We start from the raw sequence: 16,094 nt of genomic DNA on the forward strand, positions 1-16,094 counted from the left end.
GTGTAACAAATTGCCTCATACATCAAAATGTTACAGTAAAACTGTTGAAATTTGCCCCAGACATCACTATCTTACGACAAAATAGTAACAGTTGTGCACATACAGCACCATTATTAGGCGAAATTGTAAAAAATAACCCAATAAGTAGCTGACTAAACAAGTTGAGACTTGTTCCTACAGTTTGTGACATTTTCCAACAGGGAAAAGTGATTAGTCAGCAAGTTGAGACTTGTCGACGAGAGCGCTTCAGGGCTTGTTCCAACAAGCAAAACACATCAAGGTGAGACTGTCGACTAAGCATAGATGCACATAGCAGCATAGCATCCATCGTATCACACAAAGGCAGCATCCCTCCCATCCCTCCCTGCTTGCTGGAAAATAGTGATAGATGGTGCATAGTTTCTTATAGTCTTGACTGTGTGCTAGCGTGTAAGTTAACATTATTAGCAGAAGATGACAAAAGTTTTTGACGCATTGCAAAGGAGTGACCAGTATTAAATTGAGCATCTCGTCTCCGAACCACAACTAGTACTTGGTATTTCACAAGAGATAGACCGTGACAACAGCGATCAACAGTTCCAGGAGGCTTCTTCAGCAGAGGCACAGTGCAATAACAGCTCCTTTGAAACGTCGCCTTCGCCGTGCTCACATCGGCACACGTGCAGTTACCACGTTTTCCGTTGAAGCTCTGACACTGCTCGGGCAAGGCACCAGTGCCAGTTCTGCGGCCCACCGCTCACTCCTCGCCCGCCACGTTTCCGGCTTGCCCCACTCCAGTCAACAACCATTTCACTCGCGGCCGATCTCTGCGCCAGAGAACCTCCGGCCATTCCCATTCTAAAGAGAGGACATTAGCCCTTGATGCTACTGTCGATAAGTGGGTAAGTGCCCCCACGCCACATACTCCCTCTCCCCCCTACGATTTCTGCCAGCACCGAAGCTCCCATACTTGCTCTGATGACCCGATTTTATTTGGGAGCTTAAATCTGTTTGCCGGTTTAAAGGTCTCACCTCCCTTAAGTTCACCGTAACAGGTATTAGATATCCAATTACCTCCAAGGGTCCCTTGAAAAGCAGCAGCAACTGTTTAGTTATCCTCTGTGATACCCTACTAAAGCCTTCATAGTTCTTTACGGACACCCAGTCCCAAATTCTATAAGTATTCGGCTTCCTCCCTTGATTATAGCGTTTACGTTCTCTTTCTTATATTCCTTTTTGGCGACGCTCACTTTTGCAATCACTTGACGAGAACCTGTATTATCCAGTAACAAGTCCTCAATGGAACACAAATTGCAGAGAGGGGTGGATAACCTATAATCCAACGTGAGTAGTGTTATCACTACTGAAGGACATCGTGAGCCCTATCAACGACCAGTCGCGTTCACCTTGACTGCTGCAATGGTGTGCTATTTATACAGATTTCAAATGGGGATTCATTCTCTCTGCATACAAAGGACTGCTAGGTGACAGATTTCGATCCCAAGACAAAATTGTTTCAACTTGGTAGACGTAAAGGTGGTAGCATTATCCGTCACTGACGATTGGGGTGATCCAAATGTTCCCGAAATGCCTTGTAAATTCTGAATAACTATCTGTGTGTTAGCGGCGTGAGTCGGTAGCCACAAAACAATTCACTTAAACGTAGCCGGCCGTTAGTGGCCGTGCGGTTCTAGGCGCTGCAGTCTGGCACCGCGTGACCGCTACGGTCGCAGGTTCGAATCCTGCCTCGGGCATGGATGTGTGTGATGTCCTTAGGTTAGTTAGGTTTAAGTAGTTATAAGTTCTAGGGGACTGATGACCTCAGACGTTAAGTCCCATAGTGCTCAGAGCCATTTCAACCATTTGAACTTAAACGCATCCACACACACGATAATATATTTATTACCACTAGCTGATCGAGGCAGAGGACCCATAAAGCGAATCTGCAATCTTTGGAAAGATTTATCCACTGCCTTGGATGCTAAGAATCCCACCTTACTATTCTGTGCTGGCTTACTAGTGGCACAGACATCAGAGGCCACTTCTGCACTACGTATCTCTTTTGGATTTCACTCCAGATAAACTGCTGCCAGACCGTTACCCTGGTCTTCCAGATTCCCAAATTCCCGTCTACAGGTGAGTCATGGAAATAACAGATGCCCAAAGGGCGCTGTGCCTTAGGAGCGACAACCCTCAATTGTTTTGAGCCGCATTCTCTGCAACATACGTATCTGTCCCTCTCATGACATACTATTTTATCATTTCAGCCCTTCTCAGCCTTTCTTTGACCAGGAATAGATCCTGGTCCTGATCCTGAATCTTTCTGATATTCCTGAAAAGAGACGGAATCTGAGTCAAAATAGACGGCAGAATAGGCTCCTCATACCCATCTGCAGAACCCTTCTCATTCGCTTGTTGTTTCTCTTCTTCTGCAAACATACGGCTCAAGTTATCAGCGATTACGTTTGCTGACACCTTAATATTACGCACATCGAATTAAAAAATCAAAATCTTAGTGGTCCACCTCGCAATGTATCCAGTTTTCTGGGACCTGGCTTCGTTGTCCAGTTCGAGCGAAAATTTAATATGTTCAAGATAGTATTTAAACCTTTTAATACCAAATAACACCGCTAACGCCCCCAGGTCGCAGAAAGAATATCTTTTCTCCGATTCTTTGAATGTTTGGTAGGCATCGGCGATCACCTTGCTGTCCACTTCCTGCTCTTCAGCAAAACCGTTCCCAATCCTAAGGCTGATGCAACTGTTTGTAATATAGAGTCCATTTTAAAATAGGATAGTGCCGGTACTGGCGAAGTTTTTAAAGCTTCTTTCAAACTGAAAAATGCTGCCTGCTTATGTGCCACCCAGTGAAATTTACACTCCTCTTCTCCAAGCTCATTGAGTGGGACAGCCTTTTTAGCAAATCCACCAACGAATTTCCTAAAACAATGTTATCCTAACGAATCTAGCAACTTTTTTTGTATTGCGTGGTGTTGAGAATTCCCCAGTTGCTTGTACCTCTGCGGGATCAATAGATAAACTTTCTGCCATGACAGTATGTCCAAGAACTTCACAGACAATCCCATAGATATTACGTTTGTGGGATTGACCATTAACCCAGCCGTTCTGAAATGTTCAAATACATCATGTAGATGTTGAATTTGCTCTGCTATAGGAGTACTGTAAACGACAAGATCATCCAGAAAATGGAACACATGTTCATAGTTGGTATCCGAAAATACCACATCAGTTAATTGGGGAAGTACAGCCGCACCTGCCGCTAGGCCGAATGGGATTTCACGAAACTCGAATTAATTCCAGTCAGAAGCACAAGCTGTTACTGGCTTCATCCAGCGATATGTGATAATAGAAAAGGTTGAGATAGTGAGGTCGAGCATGATGAATAAGTAAACTCTGTTAAACCAGTGCAAGTCAAGAAGAGGTATTGACCACATCACGACCTTTCCATTAAGCTCCCGGTAGTCAACCACTGTCCGCTGTCCGCCACTGGCCTTCGACACCAAAAACATAGGTGCAGCGTGAGGTGATTCTGAGAAGCGAATGACACCCTTCTGTAACATCTTGTCCATTTGCTCTCTTAAAAACTTCAGCCTAGGTGAAAATAATCTAGAAGGTGGCTTCTTTACCGATACTTGACCCAGTATTGTAGTAATCCAGTAAACCCTAATTTATCTGTAAGAACATCCGAATACTCGTCGCAAATTCCTTTGATTTTCTCCCCTATTGCATCGTCCAAGTGAGCCAATTGTGCTTCCAACAGATCAATTCCACATTGACTCCGTTTTTTACCCTGTGAGAAACACACCAGTCTTCTATTCATGAGGGCAAAAGGAGAACATTCTTTGGGACAACATTTAAAACAAATCTGGCAATTAGACCAATTGGGAATTAATCCCGCCTTAGAAATCCAATCGGTTCCGAGGATACAATTGGCAGCTAAATTTTCTGCCACCTTCGTATCTATCTTCCAGCCAAATTTCCCAGCACCAGATTTAATCTTAACACGCCCTCTCACTCTTAAATTTGTTTTGTGTGCCGTCCAGTACTCTCCGGAATCTGGTAACAATCTTCCCCATTTGCACGTATGCCTATATTTAACACACAATCATAATTAACAGCGGAGACGACGCTGCCTAAGTCCTGAAACCCGCACACCGGTTCCCCTTTAAAGGCGGCACACATTAACGGCAACGAGGACCGCTTTGTCGCTAATCCCGTTCGTAATCTTTCCTTGACCGTTAATTCATTGTCATAACGCTTGCTGCTGCCTTTGCGCCTCTGCTCACTCCACCCTTTGTATGTGTCCCTGCTTACCGCAGCCCCAGCACATCATCTTACGCACTCTTTATCCCACTCTTGCGGGTAGAGATGACCTTCTGTGGGCCGCCACGCCGCAGCGTTTCTCGTGCATGTCGCCTTTCACACGCGCTATTCCGTATTTATCCCGTGCCTCCCTCCGGGTATCAGATTCGATACCCTGTACTTGTCTTAATTTTTCTTCTAATCGTCTCATCCTGTTCTGAATTCCACAAAATACCGTATGCTGCCTCGTTTCGGGGTTTAAACCCCCTAAAATATACGTTGCTAGCTGCTCCTCCGTATATTGCAGAGCAAAGACTATCACACTTTTTGTAACCCGTTCCACGTATTCTACTAATGATTCATCAAGGCTTTGTTGACGTTCGTAATATTGGAAAGTTAATTCTTGTAAGGCACGAGGTGGAATTAGCTTAATAATTTTTTCGCGAAATTTTTCCCAAGTGTGATTTTATTTTACAGTGCACAATACTTTGCCGCGCAAGCTATCTTGCAGCTTAACCCCCATAATTTTTAACGCGTGAACATCACTAATTTGATATGCCAGCGCCTTGCCATGAAATTCAGGCGTGAAAGAGAGCAGATGAACTATTTGTTCGACTGATGTCAATGATAATTTAGCACACTCCAGGCGTATTTCCTGTAACGGGTTAGTTATATTAGCAAACAAGGTTTCAAGCACGTTTCGTTCCACTTCCTTCTTATCACTACTTCTTTCTCCGCGCTGATCTGGCATTTGAATATTACTGTTACTTTGGAAGCATTGTTGAATCGTTGCATCGCTTGCAACTGCTGAGCCTAAATCTTATCTATCCAGAGCAAATCATTCGTTCTGTCTAAGCAGTGACTGAAACGAGCCTGTAGTCTACGCATTTCATTGGCAGCCATACCATCTTCTCGCTGTAGAACTTCAGTAATATCCTCAAATGCGGCGGACATCGAGGCGGCAGCGAGACTTAGTTCCTTGGGGTCCGAAATCTTGCATAAGTGCGGCCTATGGCTAATTTGTTGTAATGCTGCCATCGGTTCCCCAACTCTACGCTTGAATATCCCTTCTTTGCAAGTCATAGATCCGCTCGCCCTGCCGCAAACAAGTCGAATCCCAGGACATACTAAAATAAAAAAGGCAGATCAGCTTTCAACAACTGACAGTACAGAAAGCAAATATGTTACCGTAACTACAGTAGCTACACAATCAATCGTGTTCGCGGACCCAAAGGTAAAATTTATTGGTCAAATTACACAGTAGTGGTCCCGAGTATAAACAGCATAACTAGCTCAAAGTACCGACTGGAAATTAGTATAAGTATGACTAACGGGATAAAACTACTAAAAATTGAATTGCTGCAGCAAGATCTTATAAAAACACAATTTCCATACTACAGTTTTTGATAATCAGAGACGTGAGTGGATGATATTACGAAAAGAATCTTTAAAATCAACAATACAAAATCTAAAAGTATTACTTATGTCAGACCATAATACGATCATCTCGATTTACCCTCTTTTCCGGACATCACTACAATCACGGAATCCACTAGTCTTTCGATCCAGGTTAGGAGCCAGTAGACAGACGTATTTTTCAGCATCATTTACAGAAATACAGAAATCCGTAATGAGTACAAAATAATGCTTGTCTTCTGTTGCAGCATTTATCAACTGCTGCCGCTCTCCCGTCCAGTAATTCAGCAGTGTATATTGGCAAGATTTCCTTTTACAGAAGCAACATTACATGGAGTTGGCCGTATGCAGAGGACATTGCCACTGGTTTCATTAACTACAACTGGCATATGTTACAAACTGAGAGCAACAACATTTCATCTGCTTAAAAAATAATATGCAAGCACTCGTAGCAACGTCAGTAGCGTCAAACTGCTACAAACACCGGTCTATCTGATGTCTTATAAGGATGCCTTTAGTCTTCCTTTCCAAATTCGATTGACACATTGTAAACGAGTAACCACTATTAAATTGCGCACCATGTCTCCGAACCACAAATATACACATCAAAAGAAGTTTTGCATCACCTCGGTTCCGAGAGTTCCAGAACCTGTACAGAAAATTGGCATAGAGATCAACGTAAACATCATTTCCGCCCTTTTTATTGCTCATGAAAACCACACATTGCAAGTTGTACCACCATACAGCGAGACCTTCAGAGGTGGTGGTCTAGAATGCTGTACACACCGGTACGTCTAACACCTAGTAGCACGTCCTCTTGCACTGATAAATGCCTGTATTCGTCGTGGCATACTATCCACAAGTTCATCAACGCACTGTTGGTCCAGTTTGTCCCACTCCTCAACGGCGATTTGGCGTAGATGTCTCAGAGTGGTTAGTGAGTGTTACGTCGCCCATAAACAGCCCTTTTCAAACTATCGCAGCCATGTTCGATAAGGTTCATATCTGGAGAACATGCTGGCCACTCTAGTCGAGCGATGTCGTTATGCTGAAGGAAGTCATTCACAAGATGTGAACGATGAGGGCACGAATTGTCGTCCACGAAGACGAATGTCTCACCAATATGCTGCCGATATGGTTGTTCTATCGGTCGGAGGATGGCATTCACGTATCGTACAGCCGTTACGGCGCCTTCCATGACCACCAGCGGCGTACGTCGGCCCCACACAATGCCACCCCAGAACATCAGGGAACCTCCACCTTGCTGCACTCGCTGGACAGTGTGTCCAAGGCGTTCAGCCTGACCGTGTTGCCTCCAAACACGTCTCCAACGATTACCTGGTTGAAGGTATATGCGACACTTATCGATGAAGAGACCGTGAAGCCAATCCTGAGCGGTCCATTCAGCATGTTACTGGGACCATCTGTATCGCGCTGCTTGGTGTCGAGGTTGCAAAGATGGACCACGCCATGAACGTCAGGAGTAAAGTTGCGCATAATGCGCGCAGTTTGAGTCGTAACACGACGTCCTGTGACTGCACGAAAAGCATTATTCAACATGGTGGTGTTGCTGTCTGGGTTCCTTCGAGCCATAATCCGTAGGTGAAGGTTATCCACTGCAGTAGTAGGCCTTGGCGGCCTGGGGTAGACATGTTATCGACAGTTCCTGTCCCTCTGTGTCTCCTCCATGTCCGAACAACATCGCTTTGGTTCACTCCGAGACGCCTGGACACTGCCCTTGTTGAGAGCCCTTCCTGGCACAAAGTAACAATTCGGAAGCGATCGAACCGCGGTCTGACCGTCTAGGCATGGTTGAACTACAGACAAAATGATCCGTGTACCTCCTTCCTGATGGAATGACTGGAACTGATCGGCTGTCGGACGCCCTCAGTCTAATTGGCGGTGCTCATGCATGGTTGTTTGCATCTCTGGGCGGGTTTAGTGGCATCTCTGAACAGTCAAAGTGACTGCGTCTGTGATACAATATGCACAGTCAACGTCTGTCTTCAGTTCTGAGAACCGGGGTGATGCTAAACTTTTCTTGATGTGTGTAGTACTCGGTATTACGCAACTGGTAGACCGTGACGGTAGCAGTGAACAGTACTAAGAGGCTTCTCCAGTAAACTCTCATCAGAGGCACAGTAAAATCATACCTTAATTTGAACGTCGGCTTCGTCGTGCTTACATCGCCACAAATGCATTTATGCTTTCTGCAATAGCACTGCTTGAGCAGGCCACCGAGCACACCACTTGTTCCTGGCCAATTCTCTGTGTACAGGAGCCACTTCTCGCCCGCCACGTTTCTGGCTTGCGTCACTCCAGTCAACAACCACCGGTCGCCACGCCAGAGAACCCCTGGCACTTCCTAGCCCGAAGAGAGGTCATTGCCGCGTGTCCAAGATGGCAGCTAAACACTGATTGGGCTTTTATTTCCTAATCTCCCGTAAAATGTGATTGGCTGTCTCATTTGAATTGTCAGTAAAAATTTTGACTGTGAAGGGGTAAGATGGTAGGGGTAGGGACATGACTTAGGAGAGCGGATGGGAGAGGACAGAAGTGGAAATACGGGAGCGTAGTGTAGCTTAGGACAGTGACGGGTTTTATGAGATGTTGTACACTCAAGCTCAGTGACTGGGTTCAGTGTTTGGTCCATAATCAGCAATTTATTGCTGTCAACCTCATAACTTATATGTTGCTTATCTGCTGCATGGTGGCTGTAAGTGTCGCCTGAATGCAAAATAAATTAATTTGTATTCCTGCTCCCCATCCGTTAGTACAACGGGCCCAGGAAAACTGTCACTTGTCGCTCTTGATGGAGCCACTGTGATGTTTAATTGGGTTGCCGGTCATGCCGGTCTGCTGTTTCCAAAGCTGCAGTCCTGGTACCACAGCCCACTAGATCCTGTATTCCCTCCGACGATCTGAGTGTTGCTTTCTGTCAGGAGGTGGTGTCCCTTTGGCAACGTCACTTGTCCTCCCTTCGTGGGAATAAGCTCCGGGTTATTAAGCCTCTCCCAGCGGCTTGAACGACCTCCTCTCAGCCCTCCCGCCTACAGGAGGTCATTTTAACTGGCTTGCCTATTGGGCACTGCCTTTTTTCAGCCATCGCCATTTCTTTCGTGGCGCTCCTCCTCCACTTTGAGCACATTGTGTTCTTGTTTTAACTGTCCGCCGTTTCTTGACAGAATGCCCATTTTTTAACCGTTTACGTTCCCGTTTGAATTTGCCGTCCGATTTGTCGGCCATTTTAGCAAATGACGCGCGGGCTGTGGTCCACGTTTTACTTTTTATCCGTCATAGCAATATGGCGAAGGTCATGTAATTTTTAGTTATGGATCTCCATTTCTCTATGGTGTATTTTATAGCCCTTTCTCCACGTCCCTGTTTTTACCTGTCTTCTCTTACGTCGATTGGGATTGACGTATAGTCGTTTTTTATCTCCTCTCGGTCTTTGTGTCTATAGTTTTGACTTGGCCAAGTATGACACCAGTTGTTTTTGCGCCCTAAAACAAAACAAAGCCAAAACCAAACCAATGAATCTATTACTCTGCATGATCCAGGTTACTGGTGAAGAACATGGTGAACTGTTGTACCATTTCAAAAGTCTCACATGAACCGGACTTTGAAAGACTAGTCATCTTCATCTACATCTACGTGATTACTCTGCTATTCACAGTAAAATGCCTGCCAGAGGGTTCAATGAACCACCTTAAAGCTGTCTCTCTACCGTTCCACTCTCGAACGGCGCGTGGGAAGAACGAGCACTTAAATTTTTCTGTGCGAGCCCTAATTTCCCTTATTTTAACGTGATGATCATTTCTCCCTATGCAGATGGGTGCCAACAGAATGTTTTTGCAATCGGATTGGTGATTGAAATTTCATGAGAAGATCCCGTCACACGTGTCACACGTATCATGTCTGTGGCACTATCTCCCCTTTTTCGTGATAGTACAAAACAAGCCGCCCTTATTTGAACTTTTTCGATGTCATCCATCAGTCCCACCTGATGCGGATCCCGAAATACATTTTCGCACACCTAGTATCGGAAGTGATGCTTTCCCCACTAACATTTATTTTGCCACTTAATGGCATAGAGTAGTCTAGTTTTGCAACACAGATACTTGCACGATGTGACATGTAAATGATATCGTGCTGATCTGACAATTTCCTGTTTCAGTGGCCGCTATAGTCCGTGGCACTATGTTTATAATCTGAAATGTATATATCGCCTGTAATCACTTTACATAGCAGGGGAGTTAATTCGCCTGACTGCAACTTGACGGGCAATACGTAGAGCACGGATTTGTAGGCACGCTGGTTCTACACTCTGAGACCTGAGTTACGCAGCCGGGTGCTCTAGAGCACTCAAAGCACAACTCGCATCTCAGAACACGTCGGAGCGCCAAACGATATCAAGCCAGATAGCTCAACTGTGAAAAAACCCATGAAGCATTCATGCACGCTTACTGTTGAGATGTGTCAGAAAATGAAAGCAGTAAAGGATACAGTAGATTCCTTTCAATCTGTTCTTTATACTACAGTAGTCAACTTCATTGGGGTACTGTGCTCTGGTAAACATGCGTGCCTCTGTTGTGTTAATGATACGTGAAGGCGAGACATTATGGAACATTTGTCTTTGATATATGTGTGTATGTGTGTGTGCAGATTAAGGACGCCCTTACAGCCCTGCAGTACGCCATGGTCCTGCCTTTCCACAGCACCCAGATATACTTCTACTGCTGGACGGCGGACATCATCACACAACAGGTGGGACTGCACTATCTTGCTAGCAAATTGTGCTCATTGCCTATACTGGCTCTGCAATGTCATCGCTGTGAAAGCGACGAGGACACGAGTAGGCTGGGTGTCTACACGTAATGTATGCTTTATTCTGTGAGCTCGGATTCAGTTTCCGAGAGCAGGCGTGGGAAACCGCCGAACCGGACTGGTTAGCCAGGACTGCTGGTGTTACAGCGTACGAGTAGGCAAAGGAACCCGAAGCCAGCTGCAAAAAATGATGAATTAAAGTGCTTAAATGTAGATTGTGGGTCGATATATTATTTCCTGACAGCCCATTGTTTTCTCCAGCCTTGGCAATTGTACTTTTGGCGCTGGTAGGGTCAGTAGATGAGGAAGACTAGCGTCAGCCAAAGACTGGAATCCGTAGACAGGTAACTGAAAAGTCAGCTGTGGCGATAGCCAGCACTGTCATTGTCCCTTACTGCTACTTTGTTGCATACACCGCAGTTGTGAAGCTGCTGTTCTGTTGTCACCCTGCACGATGTAGTAACGGAGCTACACTCTGACATAAAAAGTCTGGTCAATAAGAATAAATAATCGAATACCATATTCTACGACTCCAGACATGATACGATTGATCTGTAGACGCTCAGGTAAATACAACATTTTCTAACGGACGTTGTCTTAGCAAAGGCTTATTCTCAAAACTGTCGTAATATAAATAAATGAGAATATTACGCACTTACGTGCGGTAAGTGCAAATCTCACAAGAGAAATTCAGTTTCCATATTTCGTACATGAGCCTACAAAAGTGCAACACCAGTCTATCAATTTCGGTTTTTTTTAAATATTGGTTCAATTGTTCCACTTTCTGCATGCTGCAGTGCGAGAGCATTGTGAACTGTTAATTAATCAACCTCACCGACTCTGGTGGTGTAGTGATCTCATATTTTGAATTAAGTAAACCCAAAACGTTTAAGACATATACCGGGATCGCCATCAAATCAAATAAAAGTAATAGTTCATATGCGTGATATCTGTTGTTTCCTGATGCTGCAGACGTACATATAGATGGTGAAACGAAATAAATTCTGACGTCGGCCGCAACTGGGCACTGACATGAATTCAATGACGACAAGTGAAAATTTCTGCCAGATCGGGATTCGATGGTGTGTTTCTACACTTTATATGAGTGGTCGCCTTAACCACATGGGCTATCCGGGTACGTTTTCCGTCCGACCCAGATTCCCAATTTGTCGTACAATATTTGCGTAACACCTACCGTCCACAATAATTATAAAAGTAATATTTTCTGCTCTCTGTGAAAAACTACTCATGATCTCTACATTTTTAAATACTTTTCATTCCCTACCCCCAAAGGCAGAGCGAGTTCTTGGGGTAAAGTCCAGGGCTTCCCAGCTAGTACACGCAGTTTGGTAGTGAGGCAACAAAAGGAGTCCCAGTTGGGAACATGTCAGAGGATTTCCAGTTCAGACATTTGCCTTATGTCTCAAAAAAATCAAAGGCTAGTGTCTGTAGAGATATAATTTTTTACTTGTATATAGAGTGGAGTCAACGACTCGGCCGGCCGGAGTGGCCGTGCGGTTCTAGGTGCTACAGTCTGGAACCGAGCGACCGCTACGGTCGCAGGTTCGAATCCTGTCTATGGTATGGATGTGTGTGATGTCCTTAGGTTAGTTAGGTTTAAGTAGTTCTAAGTTCTAGGCGACTGATGACCTCAGCAGTTAAGTCCCATAGTGCTCAGAGCCATTTGAATCATTCAACGACTCGAGCGACCCGCGCGCTACAGCTACGCCGCTGCCAATGAAAGCGCGCTCGTGACGCGAGTCACTATAAATCAGTTAACTGGCTTTGTTAATGTCTAGCGAGGACGAGATACTGACTCATTGTAAGAGCTAATTGATAATCATGTACAGAAAGATAAGTTCATGAGTTTCGACCTACTTTAAAAATCAGAATCAGTTATTGCTACGAAAAACATTTATTTTGTGCTTTGCAAAACTTGCAGAGTGAATGATGAACCAAGATTTTCTACTCATGTTCAGCATTTAAAATTACTAAACAGACGCACTTTTGTGGCAACTGCATCTTAATGATAGAACAAAAACAAAAGAGGGGAAGGTTACGTTGAAGTTAGAGTCAAACTCATATTCTAAGTGATGAAGTTTATTATTGACGCACTAGTGCCCACAATAACAGACATCTTCAACCACTCCTTAGCTACAAATGTTTTCCCTGAAGCGTAGAAACAGGGACTAGTTAAGCCAGTATCTGAAAAGGACTTGCCGGCGCACACACTGATTAACGATCTAATTGCATTGTTCCTTCACTATTCAAGGCCTTAGACTTTGTGTGTCATCAGTTTTGTCTTACCGTAAATGATGACCTCCAGTCGTACCCAGGCGCAAAAACCAATAAACCTGAAGGCAGCTATCGAGAGTATCAATAATGACCTGTGTGCACCATGGCACCATGATGATGGACACAGAATATGGGGTTAAAGCCCAACCAATCCAAAAACCAAGTGCTGCTGGTTGGTCATTCGAGGCTCATAGTGCGAAATATCGAGAATCCTCACCACCTTCAATCTTAAAAGGAACAAATAGCTACTTATCTCCATCAGCAAAGACTGTCGGAATAAAAAGATGAATATCTAAATTAGACTGAGCAAGTAAACGGAATGTGCAAGAAGACATCCGCATCTCTGAACGAGCTCAAAACGAATCTTTTACAATCACTTAGATTTTCAATTATTGATTGCAGCGATGTTATCCCGCAAGGTTTTTCTCTGGACAGTTCACGGTGCCTGTGACTGTCTATGAATGCCCGTGTTCGTTGTATCTGTGACGTTTGACTCCTTGATCATATTTCACCATCACATGCGCAGCTATCCTGTCAGCGTGCAGAAGAGCACAGCGATTTCCTCTGTCTTCTCTACTGTCTTATCAATGCACACTGTTCCTCATATCTCTTCTCGTCCTTAACGCTCCTTTCTGAACAACACGGCAGAAACACCTGTCCCCACTCCGTCACTCAGGCACTTTCTAGAAGTTCTTATCTGCAGCAGGAACCCGACTCTGGAATAACCTCTCGCATCTTATTAGAGAACTGTGTAACGTCTACAGCCTCAGAAGACAATTAATGACGTACCTACTGTAGCCACAATAATGACTAGACAGTCGTTACACGTGTACATCCTCCTTTCCACCCAGAAGTTCCTCATTTTTCGTTATTCTTAGGTGGTGCAGTCTTCTTAAATTCGCTTTCCCCAGAATTCGCTATATCAGAAAGCATTTATTTTATATACCTATAAATTCTTTTTATATCTGCCACTGTCATTGTTGTTATTAATGTCATTATTATTGACGTTATTATTATCATTATTAATGGCAGCAGCAGTGGTAGCGGAAATACTGCCAGTATTTACTTTAAAATTTCACAGTCAGGTCAGGTTAAATAAATACATACTTAAAAAATAAATAAATAAAGTCTCAGTGGTTCCACTACTCGATTTCCTCTTTTTACCGCTAGACCACCAGATGCGTGGAAAAAAAACGACTGCTGCTTCTGTCGTTGGCACAAACTATATTCCCACTAATGTACAAAATGTAGTGGACTGTTAAGGCAGCCAGTTCACAGTGAAGTAGCCGAAAGGGCACGCGTCAACTCACGCCGTCTGGCGTTAAGTCTGGAACAGGATTCGTAATGAATGTGATAAAGAAAAGAACGTAGCTACTAGAACACTTAACTTTTATATTGTCCTTTGGTATACAGCATTCTGGATGATACAAGTGAGACTCTATCTTGAGGTACATGCAACGTTACAAATGGTTAATGGCGCCTTGCTAGGTCGTAGCCATTAACTTAGCTGAAGGCTATTCTAACTGTCTCTCGGCAAATGAGAGAAAGGCTTCGTCAGTGTAGTCGCTAGCAACGTCGTCGTACAACTGGGGCGAGTGCTAGTACGTCTCTCGAGACCTGCCTTGTGGTGGCGCTCGGTCTGCGATCCTGACAGTGGCGACACGCGGGTCCGACATGTACTAATGGACCGCGGCCGATTTAAGCTACCACCTAGCAAGTGTGGTGTCTGGCGGTGACACCACACAAAATGAAATCTCAGCATACCAAAAATTCTCCGGCAGGAGGAAAGCGATTTCTGGTCTCATCCTTCATAAAATTATTTAAAGAAGAAAGCAGTCCTGCGGACTTTGGATAATTCACAAAAATTTGTCACATTCACAACTGGGGTAACTGAGAAACTAGGACAAAATAGAAGCGCACTTTGCTACCATTATAATCAGAAGATAACGAAGTTCAGCCACGTTGCAATATTCTGGCCACACTTCATTGTTCTATGTAACAGTGTTCCATTGAACAATGCTATCTCATGTAGTCTCAGCTTTAGTGAGCAGTCGACTGTTCACTCCCAGTATATTCGGTTTTAATATGCTATCGAAAAAACTATTAACACGTAATAACATACGTGAAACTATAGCGCGGCTCTAATTCTTAACGATAAAATTAAAATACATCAACCAGTTGGCGCTGCAAAAACGTTACATTGTGAGCCCCTCAGGACCTACAAAAGGTAACAGCATACACTTAACTTTTAAGAATGCTGCCGTAGAGAAAATCCATCGTCCAAATGACATTTTCAACTTATCTCAAGGTCCTGAGAAAAAGTGGCAGTCTCTACCAAAAACTTCCAATAGAGCATAATTTTCGCACTGAAAAAACAGCAGTACAAGGGAAGAACGTTTTGAACGAATACACAACACTAGCCATGAAAACAACGTTTGGAGGAGTAATGAATTGCACAAAGACATTTACTCAATGAAAACGTACTATATCCTCTGTTATCCAAGAACATCTGCTTCTTAAGCCACTCATCCTTTCTCCTCTCTCTCTGTCAGTCTCGCTTTCTCCCCTTCTCTGAGTTTCTCGCTCTCTCTGCCTTTCTCGCTCTGACACACACACACACACACACACACATTCACACACACACACACACACACATTCACACACACACACACACACACTCGCCTCCTGAACTGTAACATTCAAAGTTCTAACCACAGTAGACAGAAACGAAACGACGAGCAAGTGCGCGGCAACAGGAACGTAGCATCTTTTGATGAATGTGGGGATAAAATTTTACCTAAAGATAGTTCTTTTTGTGGATGACGACGTGTGATACCGGATGAGAATAAAGCGGAAATCCAGAACTTGCAACGTAATTACTCTCGGAAAAAAGTAAACAAATAATAACTCTTTAAGCAAATTCTTCACACTACCTTGCAGATGACATGCTACCAAATCATAAAAGCAAACGAACCTGTAAGATGGCATCTTTGCAATCAATGTAGTTGCAGGAGAGGCATCAGAACAAAATACACATGTTAAATTTTTTAGACCTGAAACAGAATGCCAACCTAGAGTACTCTGTAATATGTTACAGAAATAAATGAGACTAACTGAAGGTGATAGGCCTCGAAACATGTGTGGATAAAGAATATATAAAGAAATAAATTGTGTTTTGCAGAAGGTGGGTTTTTAAAAATCCGAGTGTACATAGCAGACACTAAAAAAATACGTCAATAGGAGGCTCCAGTCCC

The 16,094-nt window shown here is 44.0% G+C and overlaps 1 protein-coding gene across 1 annotated transcript in view; it reads left to right on the forward strand.

The window, feature by feature from the left end:
- LOC126235643 (odorant receptor Or2-like) overlaps positions 1 to 16,094 on the forward strand; it is an 82,538-nt gene that overhangs the window by 26,298 nt on the left and 40,146 nt on the right. The window contains exon 3 of the mRNA XM_049944357.1: positions 10,384 to 10,485. Coding sequence (XP_049800314.1) covers positions 10,384 to 10,485 — 102 coding nt within the window. The remainder of the gene's footprint in view (positions 1 to 10,383; positions 10,486 to 16,094) is intronic.

This window comes from Schistocerca nitens, chromosome 2, assembly GCF_023898315.1.
Source record: "Schistocerca nitens isolate TAMUIC-IGC-003100 chromosome 2, iqSchNite1.1, whole genome shotgun sequence".
NCBI lineage: Eukaryota > Metazoa > Arthropoda > Insecta > Orthoptera > Acrididae > Schistocerca > Schistocerca nitens.